At 48.2% G+C, this 27170-nt stretch overlaps 1 protein-coding gene across 1 annotated transcript in view; it reads right to left on the bottom strand.

Moving 5' to 3' along the window:
• Positions 1-679: 679 nt before the first annotated feature.
• The window catches only part of grin2ba (glutamate receptor, ionotropic, N-methyl D-aspartate 2B-a), a gene marked incomplete at its 3' end in the record, with an annotated part of 96276 nt that continues 69785 nt past the window's right edge, over positions 680-27170 (bottom strand). The window contains exons 6-14 of the mRNA XM_080009736.1: positions 25918-26126; positions 24542-24713; positions 20951-21104; positions 17822-17947; positions 14846-15075; positions 14597-14757; positions 11298-11485; positions 6978-7216; positions 680-2971 (exon numbers count right to left, since the gene is read on the bottom strand). Of these exons, the coding sequence (XP_079865862.1) occupies positions 680-2971; positions 6978-7216; positions 11298-11485; positions 14597-14757; positions 14846-15075; positions 17822-17947; positions 20951-21104; positions 24542-24713; positions 25918-26126 (3771 nt within the window). The remainder of the gene's footprint in view (positions 2972-6977; positions 7217-11297; positions 11486-14596; positions 14758-14845; positions 15076-17821; positions 17948-20950; positions 21105-24541; positions 24714-25917; positions 26127-27170) is intronic.

The following is a 27170-nucleotide window of genomic DNA, read 5'->3' as shown; positions in this document are numbered from 1 at the left end:
AGAGAGAGAGAGAGAGATCGTGCAGGCTGTCTTCTTGAGAAGCGAGCGGAGCAGTGGTCATCTCCTGTGTCGGGGTTCCTGTAAACGTGACAATGTCTCCCTTCTACCGTGACACAGAAGCAGATGGCCGCTCCTCCTCGCTCCTTCTCAGTCTCTCCGCAGAGGGAGCTTCCAGACGGCCGACGAGCCCCAAACGGGCTCAGACCGCCGTGAGGCGTCGAAAAACCGGGTACACAGCTTCTGCCTCACTAGCGATAAGAGCTGTAGAACTTGAGTATGTGTGGTGGGATTGGGGGTAGAACGCGTTTTTGAACCGTGTGGGAGTGTGTTGGGAGTGTAGCTTTGGCCATATCAGAGTGGGTTTGAAATGCCCCCACTTTGTTTTGTGTCCTGATTTTCACGCAAATTTGCTTCTAGTCTTGTTCAGACTTCAGTCCCCACTACGAAATATTACACTAAAAGACTCTTCTTTCTCTCATCCTGCCATTTCAGGTCTCTTGCGTCATTTAACCCCACCCTTTCTCCTCCTTCGACATTTGCTTTTTACCTCATTTTGAGCTAAGATTATGGTGCACGGACATTGTCTCATAATCATCCCTGATCTCACTCAACACGAAACCCCTCCATATGCCGTCCTCTCCTCACCTACCGCCCCTCCTCCCTTTCCTCTGCTGCTCTCTCACACGTCCGACTCAATGCTGGAGAGTTTCTCGTAGACATGGCCGTTGCTTCCGTTGAAGGGCCTGGGGGGACCGACCGCTAGCATGGAGCCGTGGTGGTTCATCCCACCCAGGCCGAGCTCCTTCGGGAACCGGGGGGGCACGTTGGACATCACCCCAGCGGTGGCTGATGCTGGCAGGTAGGACGTCACGCCCATGGGGGCCCTGAAGTCACTGCGGCTGTTTTTGGAAACCTGCTGCTGCTGCTGCTGTTGCTTTTTCATGTAGTATTGTTTGGCTCCATGCATCAGACACTGGTCGTCACCGAAGGTTGGGATAAAGGGGTTTTGGTTGACCCTGTCTGGGTAAAGAGACTTGGATAAGGAGAAGCCCATCCCGGCCCCTCCTTCCATCAAAGACCTGTCCCTGTCTCTCATGTCTCGCTCTCCAATGGAGCGACGGTGGAGGCCCTCTCGGCCCCTGAACAGGCCAAACTGGGACCCGGCCGCTTTGTGGCTCTCGCCCCCGTAGAACAGTGGGTCCCTTTCTCTCTCTGAGCCCCCGTGACGCTCAAATATGTGTGCGAAGGGGCTGGTGCCATCCAAGTAGCGCTCTTTCTCCTTCAGGCTAACGCTCCTGGGTGGGGGCAGCATCCCACCCATGCCTGGGCTGCTCATTCCTCCCCCGCCACCCATGCCCCCCATCAAGCTTCCCATTCCCCCCGACTCCTCCTTCTGAAGGTCCACGAAGGCGTCGTAGGAGTGCTGCCGCCGGAGCGGCTTACCAAACCCTCCGCTTTTCCGCCGCTGCTGGGCCTGAGGCGGCGGACCTGCACCCAGCCCTCCGCCTCCTGGCCCCCCTCCCCCCATCTGTTCCAAGAGGTGGTTGTTGTCCTCGCTGATGTCGTAAAGGTTTCCTGTCTTTTTGCAGCCCTCGCAGCGCATACAAGTGGCAGAGCTGGGGCGGCTGTTGCCCCCGCCACCACCTGAGGACCCGCAGCTGACGCCCCCGCCATATACTCCTCCGCCAACCCCTCCTCCGTGCATGGACATCTGGTTACCGCCCACCCCGCTAGCCCGACAGTTTCGGCATTCCCAATCTCCCCCTGCGAGCCCGGTCCCTCCCCCGCCCTTCGACTCCAACTTCTTGGGTTTACTCTTCAGGAAATCGTCCACCGGGACGAGGGAGGTGCAGGTCGGCGGGCCCACTCCCCCGTCCCTGCTGCCGGGGCCGTCCGTCAGATCCACGTGCTCCCACTGGGGGACGCCCTCTTTGGGCCTGAACTGGTCCAGATAGAAATCTCTGACGCTCTCCTTGTCTCTGAACATGTAAGAGTTGCCCCCATTGTTCCCAATTCCACCTCCGCCCCCTCTCTTGCGTTCAGAAGGCAGCAGCGGTGGCGATGCAGAGCGGTGGCCATGGTAGTGGTGGTGGCTGATGTGGTAGGGTTTCCGTCTGTAGCCCAGTTCAATTTCGTCAAGCTCCCGCCTGGACTTGGCTGAGGCCGGCCTCTTCTTCAAACTGTCGCGGTACTGCTTGCGCTTTTTGGCATTGCCCTCCAGATTGCCATAGGTTACAGTGTGCGTGGAGATGTCCGAGACGTCCGAACGAATATTCCCGTCGTCGTCCCCTCGCCCACCGCAATAACCGTGGCCAGGGATGTAACCCGAACTGGAAGCTCCCCCTTTGAAAGAGAATTTCCCGTAGAGATCGGGCAGACCACCCTTGAAGCTCTGGCCCGAGGGGGGCGTCTGTCCGGACAACAGGTCAAACTTGCTCATGTTCCTGTGTGTCAGCGCAGAGCGGGGCTGTGTGGTGAATATAGGCGCCACCCCCCCGCCCAGGCTGTCACAGTCAAACATACCCCCTTCCAGGGAACTAGCGCTGCCCAGACTCTGCGGCCTGTTGGCCGGTGGTCCGCTGAGGCCGAGAGCTGATCCGGTGTGGTGGTGTAGGTAGTGGTCTTGGTACAGGTTGCTGTCCTTCAGGTGGAGGTTGCCAAATGTTCTCTCCACCTCGCTGATGTAGTCGCTGAACATGTTGTCCTCTGGCAGGTATGGCGGCTTGCAGTCCGAGTGGCCCGCTAGGCTGCGGCGGTGCTCGGAGATGTCGTACACTGAGGACTCTCGGCGGATGAAGTCCAGAGCACTGTGCGGCGAGCCGTTGACCCCTGATAGGGAGGCCATGTTCTTGGCAGTGCGGAGCAGGCGTAGGATATTGGAGTGGGTGTTGTTCATGGTGGCCGATGGGGAGTTCAACGCCGAGCTGCTCTTCTCCTCGATCTGCACCCCGTGGATGCAGCTGTAGATACCCTGTGCGAGGAGGGAAAAGCCAGAATTAGAAATGGCGAAAATGAAAACAATTTGGTTATAATTGTTTTTATAATAATGTAATAAATAATTACGTAATGTTTCAACCGGTTTATCAAATCGAGGCCAAAGAAAATATTCTTTAGCCAAAATAGGATTAAAAATTTAGTAGGCTTTGGACACAATGGCACCATGACATAAATGGATAGTAATATGCTATTGTAGAAATCACATAATAGAGAGATTAATAGAGTCAGAGAAAGAGAGAGAGGGATAGAGGGCTCTAAAAGATATGAACAGATCAGAGGGGAGGTGAACGATAAATGAATGATAAGAATGCAGAGGTCGTAAACCCTCCCTTGCCGAGTCAATATCTAGAATCAATGTGATGCAAATTCAGCTGAACATAACCTGCAGGGTAATAAATACCTCAGGCTTTCCACCCCTAACCCCAACGCCCTCTGTCACAACATCACTTCTCTAAGACCCCGGAGAGACACAGAGGCCAGCTGGGCTCCATGATGACAGAAAGACAAATAGCGGCATTTGCATTTGGTACGATACAATATTTAGACACAAAATGGATGTGCGGAGGAGGGCGAGCGAGCCGTGACGGATGAGGACGGCGTGGTCAGATTAATCAAAAACAATGATTTCGGCTTGAACGTTTTTTCAGAAGGCCTGCAGCTGATTGCGGAAACAATGGAGGTCTTCGGTTTGCCGTTAGAGATCAAAACTCAGCCGATCTCCAGGCCGCGCAATACTTAAGGGGTCAGTGCTCTGCCAAGAGGGGTTGTAGGTTGAGGGGTTGTCAAACGCTCCCGTCGCCTCCGTCAGTCTTTTAGCCACGATGTCCAAACTCCTCTTCAGACCCGCTGAAATACAACCTTTTGACCTTCCCTTTTACTTTATCCAAGCAGATTATTTCTGGCAATTACTGTAATTCAGGGAAGTACATGATGTTTATTTCAGATAAAAATGGCCCCACCCCACACCAGATCGGAGAGACGAGCGCCGTAGTTCAAGTCCCTTTGGGTTGATGCGTCCTATCCCTCCATCTGCCTCTTCCTGTCATTCATTCTCTGCCTGTTGAGTTCAGTTCGTTCCATCCATCCATTGTCTGTTTTCCTTTTGTCGTTCAGAAATCTCCCTCCCTTATGTTGCATCCCTAAATCTCACGACAGCAAATCTGAAATGTTTCCTCCCATGTGATCTGTTGCATATCCTCCCCCCCCCCCCAAAAAAAATTGTCCACGATTGTTTTAGTGTTTCAAAATGGTCTCTGATCTGATAACATCAATCAGATCTACAGTTCAAGCACAGTTCATGGACAATAATGAGGTTGCAATGAATCACATAGAGAGACACACACATAATCACATGAAAGAAAACCTGCCATTGTCATGACGTAAAGAGGAGGCAGTGACACAGTGGCCTCTAATACATTTTGTGTTCTGAAGTCATTAGAGGCCTTTTCCAATCGATGTAATTAATTGGTTAAGGTGTTGCAGGTGGGCCCTGGAGGTGCACGTAGCGAGGGAGCGCTGCTTACGCAGGTTCAGTTCCCCTCAGAGGCCGGGGGGACGCTAACCGACCGTGAAGCCATGACTGCCGCCACGTGATTCACATGCCGGGCCGTGACAGATTTTCTCATTTTTTCACTGCGGAGCTTAAATGTTAATTGCCGCAATAATAATAAAGTTTATTGGATTAAGCTGTGAAAAAAAAAAGAAAAAAGAAACTGAATCAATCTGTGTGGCACAGTGGGGGGGGGGGAGAATAAGCGATGGCAATGGAGGAAAAACATAAAAGTAAATGAGAGGGAAAAAAAGGGGCAGCTGTGGCCGCGGGATTGTGGAAAAATAATAAACGGTAATTTGAACTATTGTTGAATCATTACGCCCGGTGTTTGTGCTCGGAATACAAATCAGCAGACATGCCGAATGAATCTCCTGCAAACATTATTGTGGTTAAACATTGCGCGGTCCATCGCAACTCTGAGCCTCCTCCATTTTTTCATCTTGTCACGTTTCAAAGACGAAAAAAAAAATGTCGTTTTGGTAAATGAGGGAGAGTGTTACATATTGGGGACTCAAAGTCAGATTTGTTCCCGATACAAATGTAACAACGTGATAAGTCAATGGAGACGTCATTGTTGCAGCTAATACGCGCATGGTCCAGTCATGAAAAACAAACATACACAGACCTGGACACAAGCATGGAAACATCAGGGGCACTTGCTAAATTAACGCTGTACAAAATAATCAAAGTTGGTCACCCAGGCGTAATATTAGAGCGGAAGCGTGGTAAAAAAAAAAAAGGAATAGCAGTAAATTGTTCTTTTCTGCGGCTCTGCTTTCTTGGCCCAAACAGTGGCGTCGCCACAGCAGCATATCAAATGGAAGGGGAGAGCGGCTGTGGCCGCTTGTGACGCTCTGCTGCAAATTAGCCACGTGGTCTCAGCCTGCAGCGCTTCACCTTCAGAGATGCACAGTAAATTACTCCGGAGCTATGTCAAAACCATTGGAATGCAAATCAAATACCTCAAGGGGGGGCTTTGGTCTCCTGGGATCAGGTACGGTAAACTACCCTCTCCGCCTCTGCGGCTGATTTTTCTATTGAGTGAAAGATTGATTTTGGCTCAACATTTTGTAAATATTTACCCCCTCGACGCCTGGGAAAAGCCCGAAGCTGAAAGTCTCCTTCGAGACCCGCATGTCCACCTCGAAACGAGATCGTTTTCTTCTGGTGACCTGGCATCCACACGCCAATTCATTTTTATACTGGAACAGAGTATGTGCCCTGCTCGGATCGTTTACGGACCAAAGCCTTCGCTCCAAGGATAAATCACTCTCATTCAAAGGACATTAGAGACAGTAAAGTTGATGATGTAGAAATAACTGATGACAGACAGAGGCTCAAAGAGGGCGGAGTCTGCGGGTCAAGGCGGCAACAGTGTTTTGTGTGAAGGCTTTGTGGAGTCTTGTTATGCCACTACGAGTTCAGTCCATGCACAGACACAAGGTTTTCTGACGGCAATCGTTTTTGACTTTGACCACCAGCTTCTTTGTCCCTTTCCCTTGTATGTGAGTAGCAGTTTAAATTAAGCATGAGACCATTCAGCCATCCACCATAGCCGATTTTCCAACAAGGTACAGGAACTAAACGAGGGACCGTTCAGACCCAGAACCTTCTGAAACAGGAACCGTAACAATGGTTGATTTTATGTAGTTCAGACTGTCAAAAGGGGGAATGTAGGAAATTAATTGACCTTTTCCTCAAATTTTATTACGTCTATTATATGCGCAATGTATTGCGCTGTGAAAGGCATGCGTCACACTCGGGCTGCGACAACTTTGTGACGTATATCTTTTATGACACATATATTGTGCCATAAATCACGTGTCACAAAGTAGTACTTTATGGACAATTGTTCACCCTGCTATATAAAAGAAGATATTTCCGCTGCACCGCTCAGAAAGCTATCGACCTCAGTTGTAAGTTGTTCTCCGTGCTGGCAATATGGCGGCAATGGAATTAAGAGAGATTCATCAAATCTGAATTGAGTAAAGAGTCTTCTGATTAGCAATTCTCCTCCAGGAAGGAAGAAAATTCATGACATTTAAAAGAGATCGCAGCTAGCAACCGTGGAAAAGAAATCAGGAGGTGGTGAAATGGAGGGTTCTGGCTTTCCATTTTATTTAATAAAACCAGAGTAGCAGTAGGTGTGCTTGACGATCCTCGCCGAGCTCATGTTTGACCAATCAGTGTTGTTCAGTACTACAAACTCCCCGGTGGATCCTGTTCCCCTGTACTGTAGTACCACCTCGCTTGTTGGGACGTTTTTGGAATCAGGAACCAGGAACTATCCGAGTGGAACCGATTTCGTAAATAAATTCCTCGTGTGGAAAAAGGCCTAAAGCTCCTAAGCACCGGGAGCTACCGAAATGGTTCGTGTTGTGGAAAAGGCGGTAAAGTGTTTGGTGCAAACCAAAAGAGCATTTCTCACCCTGCTGATGGAGAAGACGAAGCCGGGCTGGCCCGAGCACACGCCCATGAAGCAGAAGCGCAGCTGCCAGTAGAACCAGTGCTCACAGATGAAGGTGATGAGTGACAGCGCCATGGCCGCCCCCAGCATGTAGAAGACGCCCGCCATGTTGTCCACGTCCAGCTGGCTGGACATCACCTCGTTCTTCTCGTGGTGGCAGATTCCCGTCAGCCAGAGCGCCTCCAGCTCCTCCATCTCGCCTGGGGGAAGGGGGGAGGAGGAAGACGAGAGCGTGGACGGATGCAGGGATGGGCGGCGAGAGGGTGGTGTGAAATAGACGTTAGAAAAATAAGGGACGGGGAGTGGGAAGGTGAGAAACGGACACGAGGAACGGAACGGAGGGGGCGTGGGGTGGAAAGACCGGCGGTGGATGGCGGGTGAGAAAGAGGTAAACAGGAAATGAGTTACGGGGAAAGAGGCAGGAATTCGGGGTGAAGGGGGTAGATGGGGGGATGTGAGATATAAAAGTAGAAGAGAGGGGTATGATGTAATAAGGGGACGGTTATTGGAGGAGACAAGGGGTGGTGGGAGTGATGTAAGAGGGGGGGAGAGAGGGAGGACGAAACAGAAGTTAGAAGTTAGAAGAGCAGCAGCCCTGGATTTCACAGCACACTTCACTTCACACATCCGAGCAGCGGCTAAACAATTAAAAAGCACAGAAAGACTCAGCAAGTCGCTGGTTGCATGTTAATCACACACAAGCCGTCACCTCTACCATGCATGGGGAAACACGCTCCATTCAGCAAATAACCGGCTCGCATGAAATTGCCTGCTCGACAGTAGCACTTTAGGGAGGTTATTTGTGCGTGCATGTGTACTCCTGCCGTATTTGAATGGGCTGTGCGTATATGCCAGAGTGTGTGTGTGTGTGTGGGGGGGGGTGTTAAGTTTGCCTTTGTCTGTGCAAATGAAGTGCGTGTGTATTTGCATATGGCATGCATAAGCATCTGAGGGAGTGTGTGTGTTTGTGTGTTGGTGTGTGTGTGTGTGTGTGTGCGTGTGTGTGTTTGTATGTGTGTGTGAGACAGGTCCCCAAGTCTCTGGTCTCTTTGTGGGTCACCTTCTGTTTCATCGCTGGCTGCTCTGTATCAAAGCTGACCACAGCAGGACAAGCTTTTGCTTAATTAATCAGACATTCAGCCGATGTCGCCTCGTCTCGGTGCGGTGCGGCACGGCACCGGGGCGCAGGCGGCCCCCCCGAAGCATCAACAAGGGGGCCCCAGCATAGAAACACAGCCAGAGATACCCGCAGACATTCATGCACGACACACACACACACACAGGCAGCACCGCTGCTGTCAGGTCCTGAACCAGGCAGCGATGTTTCCCAGGATTCCAGTGCAAACACTATTGGCGCTTTTCCACCGCATGGAACCGGCTCAAATCTTGACTCTACTTAAATTTACTCACTGTGGTACCAGGTACTTTTTCCACCGCACATAGTACTTATAGTGACGCCGCATGAAACTGCCGTGACGTCATCTTCAAAGCGACAAACAACAATGGAGGCTGTAGATGAGATGGTGATCTTGATTCCGGGTGTGTGGCTGGGTAAGCTTTTCTGGTTTTCCGTATTTTTGACCTTTCTAAAAAAGAAAAACACGTGACATTTTAGTATCGCCTCAGCTCGTTTGGAACCTCGATGGAGGTGGTACCAAAGTAACTACCAGGTACCAGGTACTATCCACAACCTTTCCCTGATGGAAAACCATGCGGTAGAAAAGACAACAATAAAGTACTGTCTTTCTTATCTTATCATAGCTCATCATGACATCAATGGTTCATCACCTTCCCATGGATGTCTGCTGCCCAAGCTGCACGACTCTTAAGACAACGCCGGCGGCAGATTGCATCAACTCGGTTTAATTCGGCGTCCTGCCGTGACTGATCGCGTGACAATCGGCAGCTTTTTGCATCGATGTACCTCACAAACAGCCGCTTGCATCTCTACCTTCATCCCTCTGCAGGTTTGTTTTCAATGGAAAGAAGAAACTGAAGGTACTCAATATTCCCGATTACCTAATGGTCAAAATCGGTAAATACATAAATGACTATCTCGATATAAGCATTGGCCCGGTTATCCAGTAGTTACTAGCGTATTAGTAAGATAGTTGAGGTAAGGAATCATGGACTGCTGTTAAAATGATTTTAAAACCTATGTCACATTTTTGCTTTATAATACTGCTAACCATTATTGAACACATATACAGTGATTATAAACCTTACATGAGGGAAAGGGGCCAGTGGATTTAGAAAGGCATCGGCCCGGAGAGGCAGTGGAGATTTTTGCTCATTGTCAAGCCCCTGACAATGCTTCAACCAAACCCCCTTCACCGAAATCTTGACTTTAGTTTGCGTCGCTCGAAATGTGCTAGGTTTATTTATTTGTATTTATTTAGTTTTTCCACTTCGGCCTGCGTCAAAAAAAAAACAAAAACAGCCCTGGCCCAGACTCCCCGCCAGCCCTGTGTACCAGGCCACTGGGCCTCTCCACGTGAGCTGGATTCCTTTCTAGGCCACCGGGAGGGGAGGAGCTGCGAAGGCGTGGCAAAGTGACATTGAAATCCCAAGAGTGGCAAGGAGAGGGGTCCACTCAGATCCGGAGGACCAGGCAGTGCCATGGCACATGGCAACGTCACTGCGCTCTGACCCATATCAAACGCAATCGCGCATATATAGACACACACACACACACACACACACACACACACACAAACACAGACACACGCATACACACACACACACAGGAACATGCATGCATACTCACTTATACGGTCACTTATGATACTTAATGGTAAGGCACTAAGTCGAACTGACAATTAAAAAGTTAACCTGTGTTAAAAAAGATACTTATTGGTAAGGCACTAAGTCGAACTGACAATTAAAAAGTTAACCTGTGTTAAAAACGATACTTATTGGTAAGGCACTAAGTCGAACTGACAATTAAAAAGTTAACCTGTGTTAAAAAAGATACTTATTGGTAAGGCACTAAGTCGAACTGACAATTAAAAAGTTAACCTGTGTTAAAAACGATACTTATTGGTAAGGCACTAAGTCGAACTGACAATTAAAAAGTTAACCTGTGTTAAAAAAGATACTTATTGGTAAGGCACTAAGTCGAACTGACAATTAAAAAGTTAACCTGTGTTAAAAAAGATACTTATTGGTAAGGCACTAAGTCGAACTGACAATAAAAAAGTTAACCTGTGTTAAAAAAGATACTTATTGGTAAGGCACTAAGTCGAACTGACAATTAAAAAGTTAACCTGTGTTAAAAAAGATACTTATTGATAAAGCAGTAAGTCGAACTGACAATTAAAAAGTTAACATGTGTTAAAAAGTTAATCTCTGAGGCATAAACACACCCAACCTCATGACACTCTCGCTTTCACACACATACAGCCTTATATTCAAATGGCTGACCCATATTCACACATACACACACACACACACACACACACACACCCACGCACGCACAGACGCACACACACACACACACACACACACACACACACACACACACACACACACACACACACACACACACACACACACACACACACACACACACACACACACACACGGTAGAAATACACCAGGAGCTATGCTGGCACCCCTAACTGGGACATGCTACATTGGGCCCCGGAGGGTCCTTGGTTCAGGATGCTCAAAACAAGCTGGAGCACACCCAATGAATCTATCTTCACACACACACACACACACACACACACACACACACACACACACACGCTCCCACACACACACACACACACACACACACACACACACACAAACACACAGACACACACACACACACACACACATACACACACCATGTACTCCCACTAAATTTAAATCCTATCTAGAGAGAAATTAGTCGATTACACTCAAAATGAGTGTAAAATGATTCTTCTTGACATTTTGAATGGTTTATGCAGTATATCTTTCTGTCTTTAGAGCCATATAGCATGCAGTATCAATGGTCCAGGCATTTCTAGCACATACACCACCCCCCCCCCCCCCCATTTGCCACTGACGTACCTGACACTTGACAGATATAAAAAGCTAAAGCTGCGAATACATATTTTTCTTGTTAGAGGCCCCTAAATACTTGGCCTCAGAGACTTAGCATACACACCAAAGTCTCACACAAACATAAAATGCCTTTATTTTTAAGGCTACACACTCGATCACACCAAAGGAAGTGCTGTGGGGCAGGGCACATTGCGGTTTACAAAGCGTCTAGAAATGTTCTGGAGAAAGAGAGCGATTGCACTCTACCATCTCCAAAGAGCTGCAGGATGGCCAGGTCCACGTGTCTCTTCCAGAGTGACTCCTTCTGGATGGCGATGCCGTAGCCCGTGGTGGCGAAGATGTAGCCGCTACCGATGGTCACCAGCTTACAGCCCTCATCCCGGCCGGCCATGTAGTTCAGCACGGCCGCATCGTAGATGAAGGCGTCCAGTTTGCTAACACCCCCCCCCCCAAAAAAAGACAACAAACGAGAGAGAGAGAAAGATAGAGAGAGAGAGAGAGAGAGAGAAAGAGGTTACAATTAATTAGCACCAGGAAGCCAGACAGCAAGGCTACAACGTTCCAATTAACCTGTTAAGTAGCGCTAAGCTGCTGATAAGTGAAATAGACTTCCACCCGCTTTTGCCAAAGGCTAGAGCTGGCACGTAGCAGCACAAAGACGCACTCGTGAAAAGTAAAGAGCAAAATGAAAATGGGAGGCAGGAGGACGGGGGAGCGGAACGCAAGTGTTGGTATTAAAACACGGCAGAGGTGACGGTGAGAGAGAATCGTGGGGCGGCTATCCAGACGCTGACCGTGCGTGTTAGGACGAGGGGAAACAAACAGCTAAATCCCAAATTGAAGCTGATAAGTAAGATTTGTGGGGCGGTCAGTGGCGGCATGAGGACGGGGCTGCGCTGGCGGTATAGCCCCGTCAGGATTTTGCATAGCACCAGCGCAGCCCCTCCAAGGATGTCCTTACAATTTTACCTTTTTGTTAAACACTTTAGATAAAAATAACTACTATCTGAAAATTACTTTAAGTTTTACATTTATTTAAGACTGATAATTTGTAAAGCAGGCAAGTGTAGAGGTATTGGCGAAGGGAGGGGAGGGGAGGGGCCAGGGGCACCGGGGCCCCCTCTAGAATTTGATTGGCCGCCCTTTGCCCCTATGAAAGTTACAACTTGCACTGTCGTTTGGCGAAGTCGGTGACAGTTAAACAGGTGTCTGGGTTTAACCAATGGCGAGTGGGAACGTAGAGCACGCTTCGCGGCATGTCCCGCCTTCTCTGACTCTGAGCCAATCACGGCACATGGAAGAAAAACACTGTGTTACGTACTTTATTTTCGCACCATCCATGATGAATCATCCGACCTCCCCATATATTATATATTATGTTATATTTGTATATTATATATTTATATATAAATATATTTAAAAAAATGTGTTGCCCCCCCCAAAAAAAATATTAGATCCCCCCGCACACCCTCTCCTATGTCCTGTGTGTATGTGCATGTGTGTGGGAGGCGGGACGTGGGGGGTTGGGGGTCTTGCTGGAAGAGTACGTAGCTACAGTGTCTCTCCAGAGGCCTCAGGCCCTCGATGAATGTCGCTCCATTATTCTGCCTCGCCGCTCTGTGTAAAAGGTATGAACACGGAATGGGGGCGCATTGTTGATCCGGCGCCGAGCCGGAAGCAGAGGTAGTCACAGAGCCAAAGCCGGGCCGAAACAACGTCTGTGTGAATGGGACAGGGGTGTGACGTTTTGATGACGTGACCGGCAGAAAACACCGGCAACGGTTCACAGAATTTGCCATGCAAAGTTTTTATGTATTTTAACTTTTTGCCGTCCTGCGCAACGGAATTACAGCTGGATGTTACCTAGGCGAGGAACAGACTCCACTGCGCATGTCTGCTGCGGCTGCCTGCCGCAGCAGACATGCGCTGCCTGCCTGAGTTTTGCCCTGCAGTGACGGAGCCGGCCTTTTCCTCTGGAATATTGCACTGAAATGGCTTAAAAGAAGGGCTTCTATTGCCAGTGGAAACCAAGCAATCAGCTATTGACATTTGAGCTATTGGCTTTTTTGGTGTCATTCAATTACAATAAATACATCTATAGAATAGATGATAGAAGCACTCTTCGGTAGGCAGAGGGCTGTGGTCTGCTGATTGGCTTGACTTGGGGCAGAAAGTTTTCTTTAATGCCTGTTTTGTCTTGCAGTGAGGTTGGTGTGTGCGGTACTCCGGAGACGCGCAGGCCAGACCTCAGCAGAGAGAGAGAGAGAGCGAGAGAGAGAGAGAGAGAGAGAAAGAGAAAGAGAGAGAGAGAGAGAGAGAGAGAAAGAGAAAGAGAGAGAGAGAGAGAGAGAGAGACGAGGAGCGAGCCCACAAAGACACACCCATCAGCGCCGTTTAAGCCGCACGGACTGTTGCGTCATCTATTCTGTTCCCCAACGTGACCAACCCGCCACACATCTGTTTGCTTTCTTTGGGAGGAACGGTGAACCTCTATGCTGGATCGCGGAGAACGGATGCTTTGTGCCACTCCAACTAGGAAGGTGCGCGTGGGCGTTCGCGTTACGTGTGTGCGGGAAGGATATCCCGTTCACCGCGCGAAAAGCGACAGGCACCAAGCAAGCGTGAGGAAATATATACATAGAAAAAAAAATTATAATAAAATAATTAAAACATTTTACTTATTTTGGGATTCTCAGTGTGAGAAATACGAGATGTGGCGTGTGAGCGTGTGAACTGGTTGATTCTCACGGCTCACAAGTGAATTTAAGAAATGCAAGTAATAACCTAAAGCTGCATCTAAATCGCCGGACCATCTACGCCACGTGGCCACCACGTCCAAATCATCCATTTGCTTCCTCGCTGTTGCGCACATACGTCCACATACATCCTCGTGCGCGCAAGTGAATGAGCTTTGTCCGTGCGCTCTGGTACGCCGTCTGTCGCTCCCGGTGGTGCCGAGGACAGACAGACGAACCGACGGATGGATATTTTGATACTGTGAAAATATTGCATATGGTGGCAAACATTGCGATATTTGATATCGAATATCGGCCCCTGGACGTAGTACAGATGTCAAAATTTCGTGAGCACCCCCCCTGCACTATAAAGCATCTCCTTAGCACCCCCAACAAAAAGAATCTGGTGCTACCCCCGGGTGCAATTATTTAAAACGAATTGTAGCCCAATTAATTTCACTAAAGCCATGATTTCTTCATGGAGCCCCATGTCGATGACAGTTCAATGTTATTTACAGGGTTAACCATGTTTAATAGCAAGGGAACAAATATTAATAAAACAGACTACCAGTCGTTCATTATATATGAATACAATTGATCCACCATGAAATCATATAATATTATTACGGAACCATGACCATGACCATGACCATCACTACATGAAAAATAAATGTCTAGTAATATTATTACGTTCAGTAATTTTGTTGTCATTTAATTATAGCTTTATTTTTTATTTTTTTAAATTGTGCCTGAATTAGAATGAAAACATGGGCCACGATGCACAAGGCCCAGCTGGAAGGTCCGTCTCACCCTGTCTTGAGGCTCTGCAGGGCCTCGTTGACGTTCCTCTGGTGGAACTTGACCATGTAGGAGTGCATCTCTGGGTAGTTGTTCCTGATGTTCCTCTCTGTGCTCCCGTTGGGGACTGTGCCAAACCGAAATGGAGGCGAGAAGTCGTTTGGCCTCTGGAACTGAAGACCGGACAAAGAGCAAGGAGATCACCATCATCTATCAATCTGTCTGTCAAACCCACCCATCCAGCCGGCCGTTCCTTCTTACCTTTTTATCGGACAGACCGGTCACCTGGTCCACGTACTCCTCCTGGATCATGAAGGCGGCCAGGTTGGCAGTGTAGGAGGCCAGGAAGATGACAGCGAAGAAGGCCCACACAGACACCATGATCTTGCTGGTGGTGCCCTTGGGGTTCTGCACCGGCACAGAATTGTTGAACACCAGACCCCAGAGCAGCCAGATGGCCTTGCCGATGGTGAAGGACGGGCCGTGAGGTTCTGAGGGGCAGACCGGCCGTTTGGTGAGGAGAGAAGACTTACGCAAACAACAGGTCGATTTCTACAGATAGGTACAGACGTTCTTCTGGAGTTTTGCTGCCAAGGTGTGATATCTCTGGTTGGTTTCCCCCGACAGTGGCTGGACTGAAGCTTCAGCCAGGTAGCTTGGCAAGGCAGAATATATTCAATAGATGTTAAAAAACAATATGAATCCAACATCTTAATGTATAAGGCAATGGACCTGATGCACGAAACATGCGTATCAGATCAAATCTAGTAAAAAAATATTTTCTTATCTCAATTTGTTCTTTGGTGTGGATTGGGAAGGCATCATGCTCACGTGCCTTTGGTAAGAATGTCTAATTATTCATGTACAATAAATTACCGTACCGCCAAATCACATATTAACCACATAATGTTTCAGCAGGATATATTTGGCCTTTAACCATAAGATTTTCCCAAATATCACACTGCATTTTGAATTGTATGGTAAATAAGACAACCTGCAAAATGTTTGTGTTTTTTGTAATTTGTGTGAAACCTGTAAATAGGTAACAGGGTTAGGGAACATCTGGAAGGGTCTTAATAATGGGCTACTAGATTGCAATTGGACTGCATTGTAAACCCATTCATCCGGTTTATGTTTCTTGTGTGTGTGTGTGTGTGTGTCTGTGCCTCTGTATTTCCGTGTGAGCACCGTTGGGGTACAGATGGGGCTTTTGTCCATGAGCAGATTCAACTCACATCTTGCCAAATATTTCCTTTTGTGGAGTTCACCAGCAAGTTGGCGGAACAAATTGGACTTAGAATTAACGGAAGAAAAAAAATCAGCGGCCCTGGTCTGACCATTGCTACATCGGCCAGAACTTTAATGTGGACTCTCTATGACGCCAAACTCCCACAGTGTGGGCGTAAAAAGAACAAGGAGGCGCACAGACGAGTACAGCGCTTCAGGGAGGAGCACATCTTCAGCATGAGAGGGGATGAGAGGAATCGGGAAAAAAAAAGCAAACAAAATAAATCCAAGATCGCCGTTGTCTCTATATATAGTCACTTCAGAAAGGAGTGATGGGAAGACATCTTTTATTTTTTTTTTTTCCATTTCTCATCTTTTTGGCTGTGGAGATCTAATACGAAACGCTGTCAAAGCTGAAGCGTCATTCGTGGAAATATGGAAATTCATGCAAAACAGGTTTAAAGAGAAGAAACGTAAAGCAGCACAGGTGCTGGTGGTGTGTTTAGTGTGGTTGGAATCTGAAAGACAGACCCGCAAAATGTACAAGGACGAGACTGGGGCATTTGTGTGAGGTATGGGTGTGTGTATGTATGTGTGTGAGTGAGTGAGAGAGAGTATGTGTGTCTTGTCTGTTTGTCCTAAGACTGTCTTTTTTTAAGGCTGTATGCATCCCAGCATCCTAGCTTCCTAGAGGCAGAGCACACTCATTTTTGAGTGTCCTATCTTGAATCTCTCGGAAGACATAATTGTCAATGCCCCATTTACCAATATGAAAATTATTTGCATGCATTTTACCGATGTAGATAGATTTTAATGATGTTGATAACCAATGTGGCCTTTTAACTGTTAACTGTAACTCTTGGTATTTGGGATTTGGCGCCCCGACAGAGTGCAATTGCACTTTTACACTACTGTTATAAAACTGTGTCCGGTGTCCGGAAAAAAATATTTTACCGGACAAATTTGAACCTTATCGGTTACGTTTCAATAACAGTCTATGTTGCAAATGCAAATATAATGTGCACCCAGGTTACAGCGGTCCTTGCACGGACCTCGCTGCCTCAGCAAGCACTCAGTCCACAGCTCCCCCCGGAGCCTCTCTCCCTGCAGGATCAGCCCCGTGCTACAGGTGTAGGTACCAAATGTGCTCGGCCTGGCAGATCGGCTCGCATGAGTCAGAGGGTGAAACAAACCCCCTGGCGCAAAAAAATTGAGGGCCGGCGCGCACCAGCTGAAGTACGGATGCTGGGCTTACTACTGGCCTGTCTCTCCTGGGCCATCGGGAAGGTTAAGTGGCTACGTTTCGTATTTGGGCATTATTGCCAGACAAATTACCAGAGCCAAACATCAAGGAAGTAAAGTGCCGTGAAGCCTAATGCACTTTTCCCGCAGTTTATACCAGAACACAGAAGTTGCAGTACATAGTGCAAGAACAGGCATTTGAGGGGGAATGAAAGAGGTGCCATTCTCCATATTACAAGTAGGTGTACCATCAAATTGATTCTGAAGCTGTTATTTTAAGGTAAAAAAAACTTGAATAGTGTTGCTTTAAGATAAAGTGTTGGAGTGGAAAATTTGGACCAGAATTAGGGATTAAATGGAGGGTACTTTCACTTTCAGATAGTGAAAGCCTAGATTCATTATCATGAACCCATATTTAAAAATACCTGACAATCTCAAACTATTGACGTACGAGCGTCCTTTTCGGGTCGTTTGTCTGTCAAGTTAGTCTGAAAAGGGAACGACTGAAAAGAGGAGTGGAACAGGAAGGGAAGGTGTCGGTATTCCTTTACATCTTATATCCTCACACTGTGGTGCATTCCACTGCCCTGCAGGTACAGCAACTGGTCCTGCGTGTGTGTGTGTGTGTGTGTGTGTGTGTGTGTGTGTGCGTGCGTGCGTGCGTGCGTGCGTGCGTGCGTGTGTGCGTGCGTGCGTGCGTGCGTGCGTGCGTGCGTGCGTGCGTGCGTGCGTGCGTGCGTGCGTGCGTGTATCCGGGCACCCTCTCACCTCTGCCGTCAGCCAGACAGCGGTTGTAGCCCACAGGGCTGAAGTACTCGAATATAAACACAGCCACTGCTGACACCAGTAGCAGCATCACGAACATCATCACCCACACATCCGCACTGAAGGGCTCTGGGGTGGGAGAGAGAGCAAGAGAGAGGGAGAGATGAAGGGAGACAAGGAGGAGGGATGAGGGATTGAGGGAAGGAGTGTGGCGGGAGAGAGATGAGGGCGGGCGAAGTGAAGTGAAGTGAAGTGAAAGGTTTGTTGGAAAAAGAGGAGGAGAACAACAGAGGAGGTAGATAAACAGACGAGGAGGGAGGTAGGGAGAGAAAGAGAGAGAGAGAGAGAGAGAGAGAGCAACAGAGGGAGAGACAGAGAGAAACATGCGAGGGTGGCAAAGAGGAAGGGAATATCGAAAGATTGAGTGTGAGAGAGAGAGAGAGAGAAAGAGAGTGAGAGAAAGTGAGGTGGAGGGCGAGGGAGATATGCAAATGAGGCACGCCAGATTGAGGGAGAGAAAGGAAGAGTACGAGATGGAGTGGGAGTGGGAAATACAAGAGGGCAAAGAGACAGAGAGAGAGAGAGAGAGAGAGTCAGGGAGAGAATAAACAAATAGTTGGGGATGTAATTGTACACTGGAGTGTGGCTCCATATGGTAGGAGAGCAGTAAATTATGCTGCAAAGCGTGTCCCGATGAAAACCCAGCGTTGTACGGGGGTGTTTCTGCAAAATATCTTCCCCAAACTTAGCAGTGACTGGTCTTTACTTTTAAAACTGGTCTGATTAAATGATTTACAGTAAAAAACCATGAGCCATGGCCTGCCACAAATGTATCAATCAAATAGGGTTCAGCCCGAAGGGCGGGAACCCTACTGGTTTTAATTTGGATACAAAATGGTGGCAAAGTGTCTGGTGCTCAGAAACCATCGAACCCACGGACACAAATTAATACGATTTGTATTTGGGGCAGTCCACGACACCATCGTCCAAGCTTGATCCACATCGGAGTATTTGGAGTTACTAAAGAGAGAAGTTACTAAAAATACTAAAAGGTCATGTGACACTGGGGGCTACTGATTTATCACAGAGAATCGTCACCGGGTCATTGCATCCCTATGTCATCATTGTGCGACGTGGGATATCTGCACAAACCCGCCATTACCGTTACGGTTGGACCTGACCAAGATGGCGGGCGCACGGACGCAGAGGCTCAACGCTTTCATTTTCGCTGCCTTCATCTTCTGATCACAGGCTTACAGTGTAACTAGGCCCTAACGAGGGAATTTCTGCACTCATAAAATATACTGGAGGGGATAGCCAGGACACCGGGCTCTCCGTGGATCATTATCGGCTCCGGCAGGTGTCCGAGAAACGGAGGAGACGCAGGAAGCAAAAGAGTGGACGCAGGTCCGGCTTACTTGCTAGATGAAGGAGACAACAACACAAGCCACCGCTACCCAGCATTTTCCTCACAAACGCCAGATCAATCACCAACAAGGTGGACAAATTTAATCTACAGATCTCCACGAACAAACTGATTGAGAACCAGTGTTGGGGGTAACGCGTTACAGTACTCAGATTACTTTTTTGTTGTAACGAGTAACGTTACGTGTTACTCGTTACTCGTTACTCACTGCGGCAGTTTTGTCTGCCACACCCCAACCGAGTGTCTTTTTCAGGGCCCTCCGTCACAGAGACACAGGCGATGGTGTTGAAAGGCACCCGTTTATTTGATTAGAGTGGGCAAGACAGAACAATCTTGGAGCAGATTGAAACATGTCATGACAAGGGCTCCTCCTGTGTTTGTGTGTGGGGATGGGTGATTTAACCTGTGCTCGATGATGACTCCAACAAGCAACAGGCATACAGCTATACTGATCCTGGGCCCAATCACCTCGACCCAAGACAGGTGTGGCTGCTTTACAATCCACATGAGCTTACTGTTGTTATAGTCACAGCTGTTTACAATCCACCGGACGCTAACACTAGCATAGCTTTAGGCTACCTGCTTCGTGCTATAAATGTTCTTTTCATTATCATACTAGGACAATGATTAATGATTACGGAGGGGAGGTTATCAGTCCTTAGATATTAAGCCAAATTCTAGCAATAAACGTTATATTTCATAGTCAAAGCCAGAATTGTTGCCATTATAACATAAGGGTGTACGTGATTATAGACAATTAATTTGCCTGTAATGGATTACATGACAAATTAACATTAATCGTAATAAATGATTCAGTATTGCGAATAGGGCATGTCCATCACACGTCACATTGACTTAACTGGACCCCATGCATTGATGCCTGTGACTATATTTATTATTATTATTATTATTATTATTATTATTATTATTATTATTGTTGTTGTTGTTATTGTTTTTATTATTGATGCTATTGTTGTTAGTATTATTGTAATTCCTTGATTACCATTCATTACTATACTGCTATTGTTTACTATCCCAGCATATTTACTCATACAATCATTGCATATTACTGCAACTTTTCCTTTCCCCCCCTTTTATATATGTATTTATTTTCCATTATAGATGATCCGCTGCGGCGACCCCTAACGGGAGCAGCCGAAAGAAGAAGATTTCTAGTCTTTATTGTCTTTTTACTGCCCCTCTGTTTGTTGATGCTCTGAAGCTCTACGTGTGGTGTCGAGAAGTGTTTGTGTTTTGTTAATATGTGACCGTATTTATTGTGTAAACCTGAAAAAATAACAGAAATAAAGCATTTAAAAAAAAAATAATAATAATGAAAAAATAAAAGATGAATAAACGGCTGCTACTTGCCATTGCTATACATCAGTTGTACTTTACTTTAGTGTAACTGCCTCCTGCCCATATTGGGGTGGTTAGCAGAGTTAGCACCGTGCTACTCCCTGTTTCTACATATATATTCTATAGTTTTTATTTTTGTTTCTCTTTTTGTACTTTTTGTTCTGTTCTGTCAACTTCTGTAACACCTGTTACACATCTTATCTTAGCTTATCAGGTTTGCTTTTTTGTTTATGCCTACATCCTCCAGGCCCAGTAGTGTCTACGTGCTCTTTCTTTCTTTCTTTCTTTCTTTCTTTCTTTCTTTCCCCATAACCCCCTTCCCATCAGTCCCCTTGGCTCCTTCTCACCGAGGAAGGCCGACGGCGAGACGGTGCCGTTGCTGCGGGAAACCATGACGCTGATGCCCGTCTCGATGAAGGGGACGGAGAAGTCGATGACCTCCGACCTCTCCTCGTTGATAGTCAGCGAGCCCACCGCCATGTGCGCGTTCTTCAGCACCACCTGGGGGAGGGGTGAGGAAAGAAATAGAACGAGTTTTCATCCAAGTATTCATCTGTTTCCATCCAATCTGTCCGTTTGGGTGATTCCGGAAAATGTGATAAATTGGGTGATTCGGTCAAAAAACAGCACAAAGTGATAGCACAAAACAAAGTGAAGGAAAAGTTGAAAGAGGGATAAAGATAGGTGGAGCAGGCGGAGGGAGCGGGTCAACGCGAGGCACACTTTCCACACATCAAGAACATTCCGGGTGTATACCTGTGACGCTCGCCAGGGGACTGAGAGAGAGGGAGAGAGGGAATGAGGGAGAGTGGGAGAGAGGGAGAGGTGGAGAGTGAGAGGGAAAGGGAGAGAGAGAGAGAGAGAGAGAGAGAGAGAGAGTGACAGAGATAGAGGAAAGGGAGAGAGAGAGAGCGAGAGAGAGCAAGAGGGGGAAAGTGGGTTACAGCAGTGGGTCACGGCTGCTTGAAATAGATGCCCCAATGCCTCTCTCCTTCCTCCAAGCCCCTCCCTCCCCACCTCCCTTTTCTTTTTCAAACCCTCCCAAATTCCCTCGCTCCCTCCCTTCCTCCTCCCCCTTGCTCTACCTGTACTCAGGTAGGTATATTTAGCCCCGGAATATCTGAGCCCTACAGCGCGGAGGTAAAGTGGGACAAAACTATCTGGCTGAGTTAATAAGGCATTCGTACCGACGTGTGAGTCACCGCGCCTCAATATGTGGGGTTGTGTACCTCCGTGCGTGTGTGTGTGCGTGTGTGTGTGTGTGTGTGTGTGTGTGTGTGTGTGTGTGTGTGTGTGTGTGTGTTTGCGTTTGTGTGTGCTGTCATGTGTGAGTGTGTGTGCGCATGTGAATGAGTCACAGATGAACAAAATGAAGAGAGAGCAAAAGGTTGCCCTTTTGCTCTCTACCTGCAAATTGGATGCGTAAAGACAGGGGGAAATGTTCCCCACAATTATGAGGATCTAACAAAGTGTGTGTGTGTTCACGTGTGGGTTGTGCTTCGCACGCGTGTGTGTGTCTGTGTGTGTCTGTGTGTGTGTGTGTGTGTGTGTGTGTGCGTGTTGAATGTGTGCTCTCAAATCCATTTTCAGTTTTGGTCGTTTTGGGTGAAGCTTGTATTGTGTTTGTGTGTCTTTGGGGCTCATTTTGGATGTATACATGAGTGTGTGTCTGTGTGTGTGTGTGTGTGTGTGTGTGTGTGTGTGTGTGTGTGTGTGTGTGTGTGTGTGTGTGTGTGTGTGTGTGTGTGTGTGTGTGTGTGTGTGTTTGAATGAGTGAAGTCTCCCCAGGCGGGAGAATAAGTCAGTGCAGCAGTACACTCACTTCCTCTCTGTCTCCCTCCCTCCCTCCATTCGCGCTTTCTCCGTTCGCTCTCTCCATCTACCTCCTACGATTTGTTCTTTCCACGTTATGAAAGTGACCCATGTGGGTGTTATTGAGAATGAGTGAGCCAGAGAGCGTCTATGTGTGTATGTGTGTGTGTGTGTGTGTGTGTGTGTGTGTGTGTGTGTGTATAAGCGCAGCACCGATGTCTATGCGTGGCTCTGCTCGCAAGGCCAGACTAATGTAATCAAGTGTAGAGCCGCTCACATGTATCATTATTTAGATTTCGAGTATTAGTGGAAGCAGGAGTCAACATGGTCCGTCAGAGCCGGCAAGAACCTGCCAAGCAGAATAAAGCCCGAATCAAGCCGGAACATAATGGAGACATAAATTTTCCTTTTCTTATTTTTTCTTGGTCTTCAGTCTTTTTGAGCTGTGACAAATCATGGGATGACCCGTCCACTCCCCGTCCACCCCCCACCCCCACTTGCCCTCCCTGTCATCTATGGGTGCTCTGGTGCTCTCAAGAGTGTGCTATGCATGTCCACAGATTATGTGTGTGTGAGAGAGAAACACAGAGGGAGCAAGAGAGAGGAGAGAGAGAGAGAGAGAGAGAGAGAGAGAGAGAGAGAGAGAGAGAGAGAGAGAGAGAACATGAATTCAGACCTCTGCCCAATAAAAGTGTGAGATATGGCCTGGCTGCGTTCCAGCCCGAGAAGGACACGGCTGTGTTCAATACAGCAGATCCAGCAAAAGTACAGCGGTACTGAGGCAAATGTATGTGTGTGTGTGTGTGTGTGTGTGTGTGTGTGTGTGTGTGTGTGTGTGTGTGTGTGTGTGTGTGTGTGAAAAATGACTGTGTGTATATACTTGGGTGCATTCGTTTTCACCTGCCTGTATGTAGACTTGCGTGCATATCCGTGTGTATGTAATCCTTCACACACACACACACACACACACACACACACACACACACACACACACACACACACACACACACACACGCATTACCATTTGTCTATGGGAACAAGAGGCCAACAGCACATTAGAGCTTTTAGTCGGGGTGATACAGCTTTTATTACAGGTGACCACACTAACAGCTCCGTGCCCACTGAAGCCCCTATGCTGGCCGGCCGGCTGGACCAGGCGGCCAGCTTGAATGACTGGACGGCTGGCAAGCCTAAATGGCCTTACGTAACCAATTAAATGGGTCGGTTTAATGTAAATGGAGCTCTGAATGGAAAGTTTACTGGCGGAAACAAAGGATGCGCAATCTTCGCCGCAACTTTGGAAGGTCATTGAAACTTCACCTCCTCCGCATAGAAAGAAGTGGTGGGTTGGTGTCGCTCCGTTGCTTTATTCCCGCTTTGCCCTTTCACCTCACGGAGGGAATACTGATCTGCGACTGACCCCGTTGACACGTCCCCCAAAGCCGAGCGGCGCGGCCTGCTAAGTGCTGCTCTTGTTTTTACGGGTGTTGAGGTATGAGAGCTGACAAGGCTCTACTTTGGGACCAATTTTCGATTGGGGACTATTTAGAAGCCACCGTGGTTGACTGAGCAGGGGACGGACGTCGGCGGGAGCTCTGACAAGCGAGTGGTCGACCCTGACCGGGGGGCGGTTTGTAACATGAGGTGCGGGGGAAAAAAAAGTGAGTCATGCCGGAGCCAAACATAGCACGACATATATTGTACGCCACAACAGACCTCTGCTGACCTTAACCTAGACCACTTATTCCATCATGACCTCCCTTGAACCTCCCACCCCAGGTGGAAAAATACAACTATTTCTGTGTGAATGATGAGGGCTAATATTATCCAACCAAGACAGACAGGTAGACGGACATTATTCATCTGTTTGGTATAGACAGTAGAGAAGAAAGCTTAAGGCTGTAGTATCCTTACGCCGGAATAGAACTTTTGAGCAAAAGGACGCGTTTGGAACTAGGGACTACCATACTGACAACGGCATTTCTTCAAATTCTTTCTTGGTTTCTAGAATACTGCCTGCTTTACTATGAAAGGGCGATTGTCTCGGACGGAGTTTTCTTTTGGTCTGAGACACCGGGGGAGCTACACCCTCACCTCCCCCACCACCGGGCGGGCTTCACCCTCACCTCTCCCACCATGCCGTTCCACGTCCCGTTGATCTTCTTGCCGTGCTTGCCATTGGTGACCAGGTAGAGGTCGTAGGTGAACTTGACCGTCTTGGCGATCTTCTTCAGGATGTCGATGCAGAAACCCTTGCAGCAGCGCTTGATGTAGATACCGGACTCCTTGGTCTGGTTCCTGAGGGAGGAGGAGGGCGAAAGGAGAGAGGGTTTTTACGACGCAAAACCGGGCATCAATTTCATTTAAAACAACTTTATTCGCCGACACAAATACCCGCTTTGAGTAGTGTCTTGACTCTATCTTTATTTTTAGATAAAGCGGCGTCCATCGTCACGTCGATTAAAACTGAAAATTTGGAGCATTAATCTGGACTGTGACACTGCCCTGATCTCAACCGCTGATTAAACCTATGGTTCTGTTGTCGCCACGCCAATGTGTGGTGAGAAGGTGACACGACTCACCCGCCTGTTCCTGGTACTGTTTACCAGCCACTTTGGCAACTGCGCAAACGTTCTTACGGCTGTGATTATCAGCCTGTCCAACTGACATCAGACCTGAATTCATCACATGACATTTTTTTGGGGGGTGAAAAGGTATATGTGGCAGATGAGGAGGCGCGGTTAAGCCGTGGTCTGCAGGTCTCAGCGTGGGATTATACCGACTCGGCCTGACCGGCCTGACCGGCCCGCCGGCGGTGACGGGCCCGAGTCGGCTGGTAGAGTCTTCTTACGCTATGTGTTTTTTGTCTTGCAGTGGGGAGGAAGCGCGGTGCAGGAACGGGACCCATTTGGACCTGATCCCTACCGGACGGAACCTGCTTTAAATAAATACTGTCACACTTTATGTTCCCGCTGCCAGCGTGCCTTTTCGCTCTTTTGTAATAAAAACCCGCCGCTCGGCCACCTCACTGCCCGAGCGACTCCGTCCCCCTCCCTGAACCTGTGTCTGTGGGAAGAGTCTCCCACAGTATGAAAATGCGCTATGCGAGGCGAATAAACCGTGGAATAGTGTCTTCTCACAGCCCTTATCAGCCCAATACCGTCAGGTGGATTGTAATTATTTTCGCCTTCCTAAACGGCGTTGATAAAAGCCAGACCTAATCTCAACTCCTCCCCAGATTTTGGGCCAAGATTCCTTAAGGCGCTTGGCTCCTGTTTACTGGAACTGTAATATTTCATGGACAGGAGGTGAGATGCGGTGGGAGATGGAGGACATTTTGATTTATTTTACAATTGGAAGAATGTGTTTTCATAATGCTATTGGACCGAATCACTGTTTCCATTCCCGGAGCCCCCGTCGTGAACTCTTGTTCTGGCATTGAGATCTTGAGAGATTTTCACTCGACTTCTCATCCATTCAGCCTCATTTTGGACTTGCTCACAGCGTTTTGAGCTGCTTCCGGCAGGGCACGGTGTTCCTCATGCACGTCCCGCTCAGTGGGTCCACGTCCTCCACGATAACAAAGGGCGCCTCCTCCAGCGTCACGATGGACAGGTGGTCGTCCTCGCGCGTCGCCGCCCCGCCGTACAGCTCGAAGCGAGGCCACACGTGGTACTTCATGGACAGGGAGCCGTTCTCCCACTTACCCACCTGTGGGAGTGCAACACACACGCACACGCACACACACACACAGACACACACACCATATTCAGATATGAACAGAATTCAGTTCTCATTGTGAGTTTCCCATGACCAAATAATTCCATGACCGGTTTCAGCATTTGATGGATGCTATAAGAGACTGTTGCTGTATATGAACGTGCCTAAAACACATAATATACTCTACAGCTGCCGTCCTAAATGTCTTTCACTTACACTGGTGATTTATTTGCACATTTCTTTAGATTTATAGATGAAATGACAATAAGGTGAAAAATGGTCACCGAGGTTTTATGGTAGACAAGGTGATTTAAAGGGGAAAAATGTAGCGGGGAGGACGAAAGGACGGAGAAAAAACAAGGAGAGAGGAAAAGGGAATGGAAAGGGGAGAAATGGAGGAGGCGAAACGGAGGAGGCGAGGATAAGAAATGAGAGGAAATGAGAAGAGAGAGGAAGCGGGCAAGAGCAAGGGACGGATAGGAATGGAGGAGCGGAATGGAAGGATACGCAATGGAGGAGCAGGGAGGCGATGGGAATGGAAGAGAGGAAAAAGGAGGAGAGGAGGAAAGGAAAAGCCAAGAGAGGAGAGGAGAGGAGGAGCCAAGAGAGGAGAGGATAGGAGGGGAGATGAGGAGAGAAGAGGAGGAGAGGAGGCTCGGGCGAATGGAGAACGGGAACAAGGTGAACTTGAAGGCCGGCAGAAACGGGGGACGGAGCAGAATTCAGATCGTGAAGAGGGGGCGCTAAGAGAGATGGAAAAAAAGAAAAGGAAATAGGGGGATAAAAGAGGGCGAGAAAGAACAGAGGGACAGAGAAAGGGATGGAAAAAGAGAGAGAGAGAGAGAGTGTCGGAGGGAACTGCTTGGCATGCAGGCGGCCTGCTCTCAGGGTCCGGCTGTATTCCTGGGGGGTCCCAGGGGGGCCCTGGGGGACCGCAGCTCCACTCCGACCAATTACGATCATCGTTTAGTCAATTTTCTTCCTTGCCGATGACGGCGGAGGCCACCAATCACACCTGAGCAGACACCTGATAGC

Source organism: Zeus faber (genome assembly GCF_960531495.2).
Source record: "Zeus faber genome assembly, chromosome: 11".
NCBI classification, from domain to species: Eukaryota; Metazoa; Chordata; class Actinopteri; order Zeiformes; family Zeidae; genus Zeus; species Zeus faber.
The sequence above is the reverse complement of the archived record's forward strand: the minus strand, read 5'-3'. Positions and strand labels throughout refer to the sequence as shown.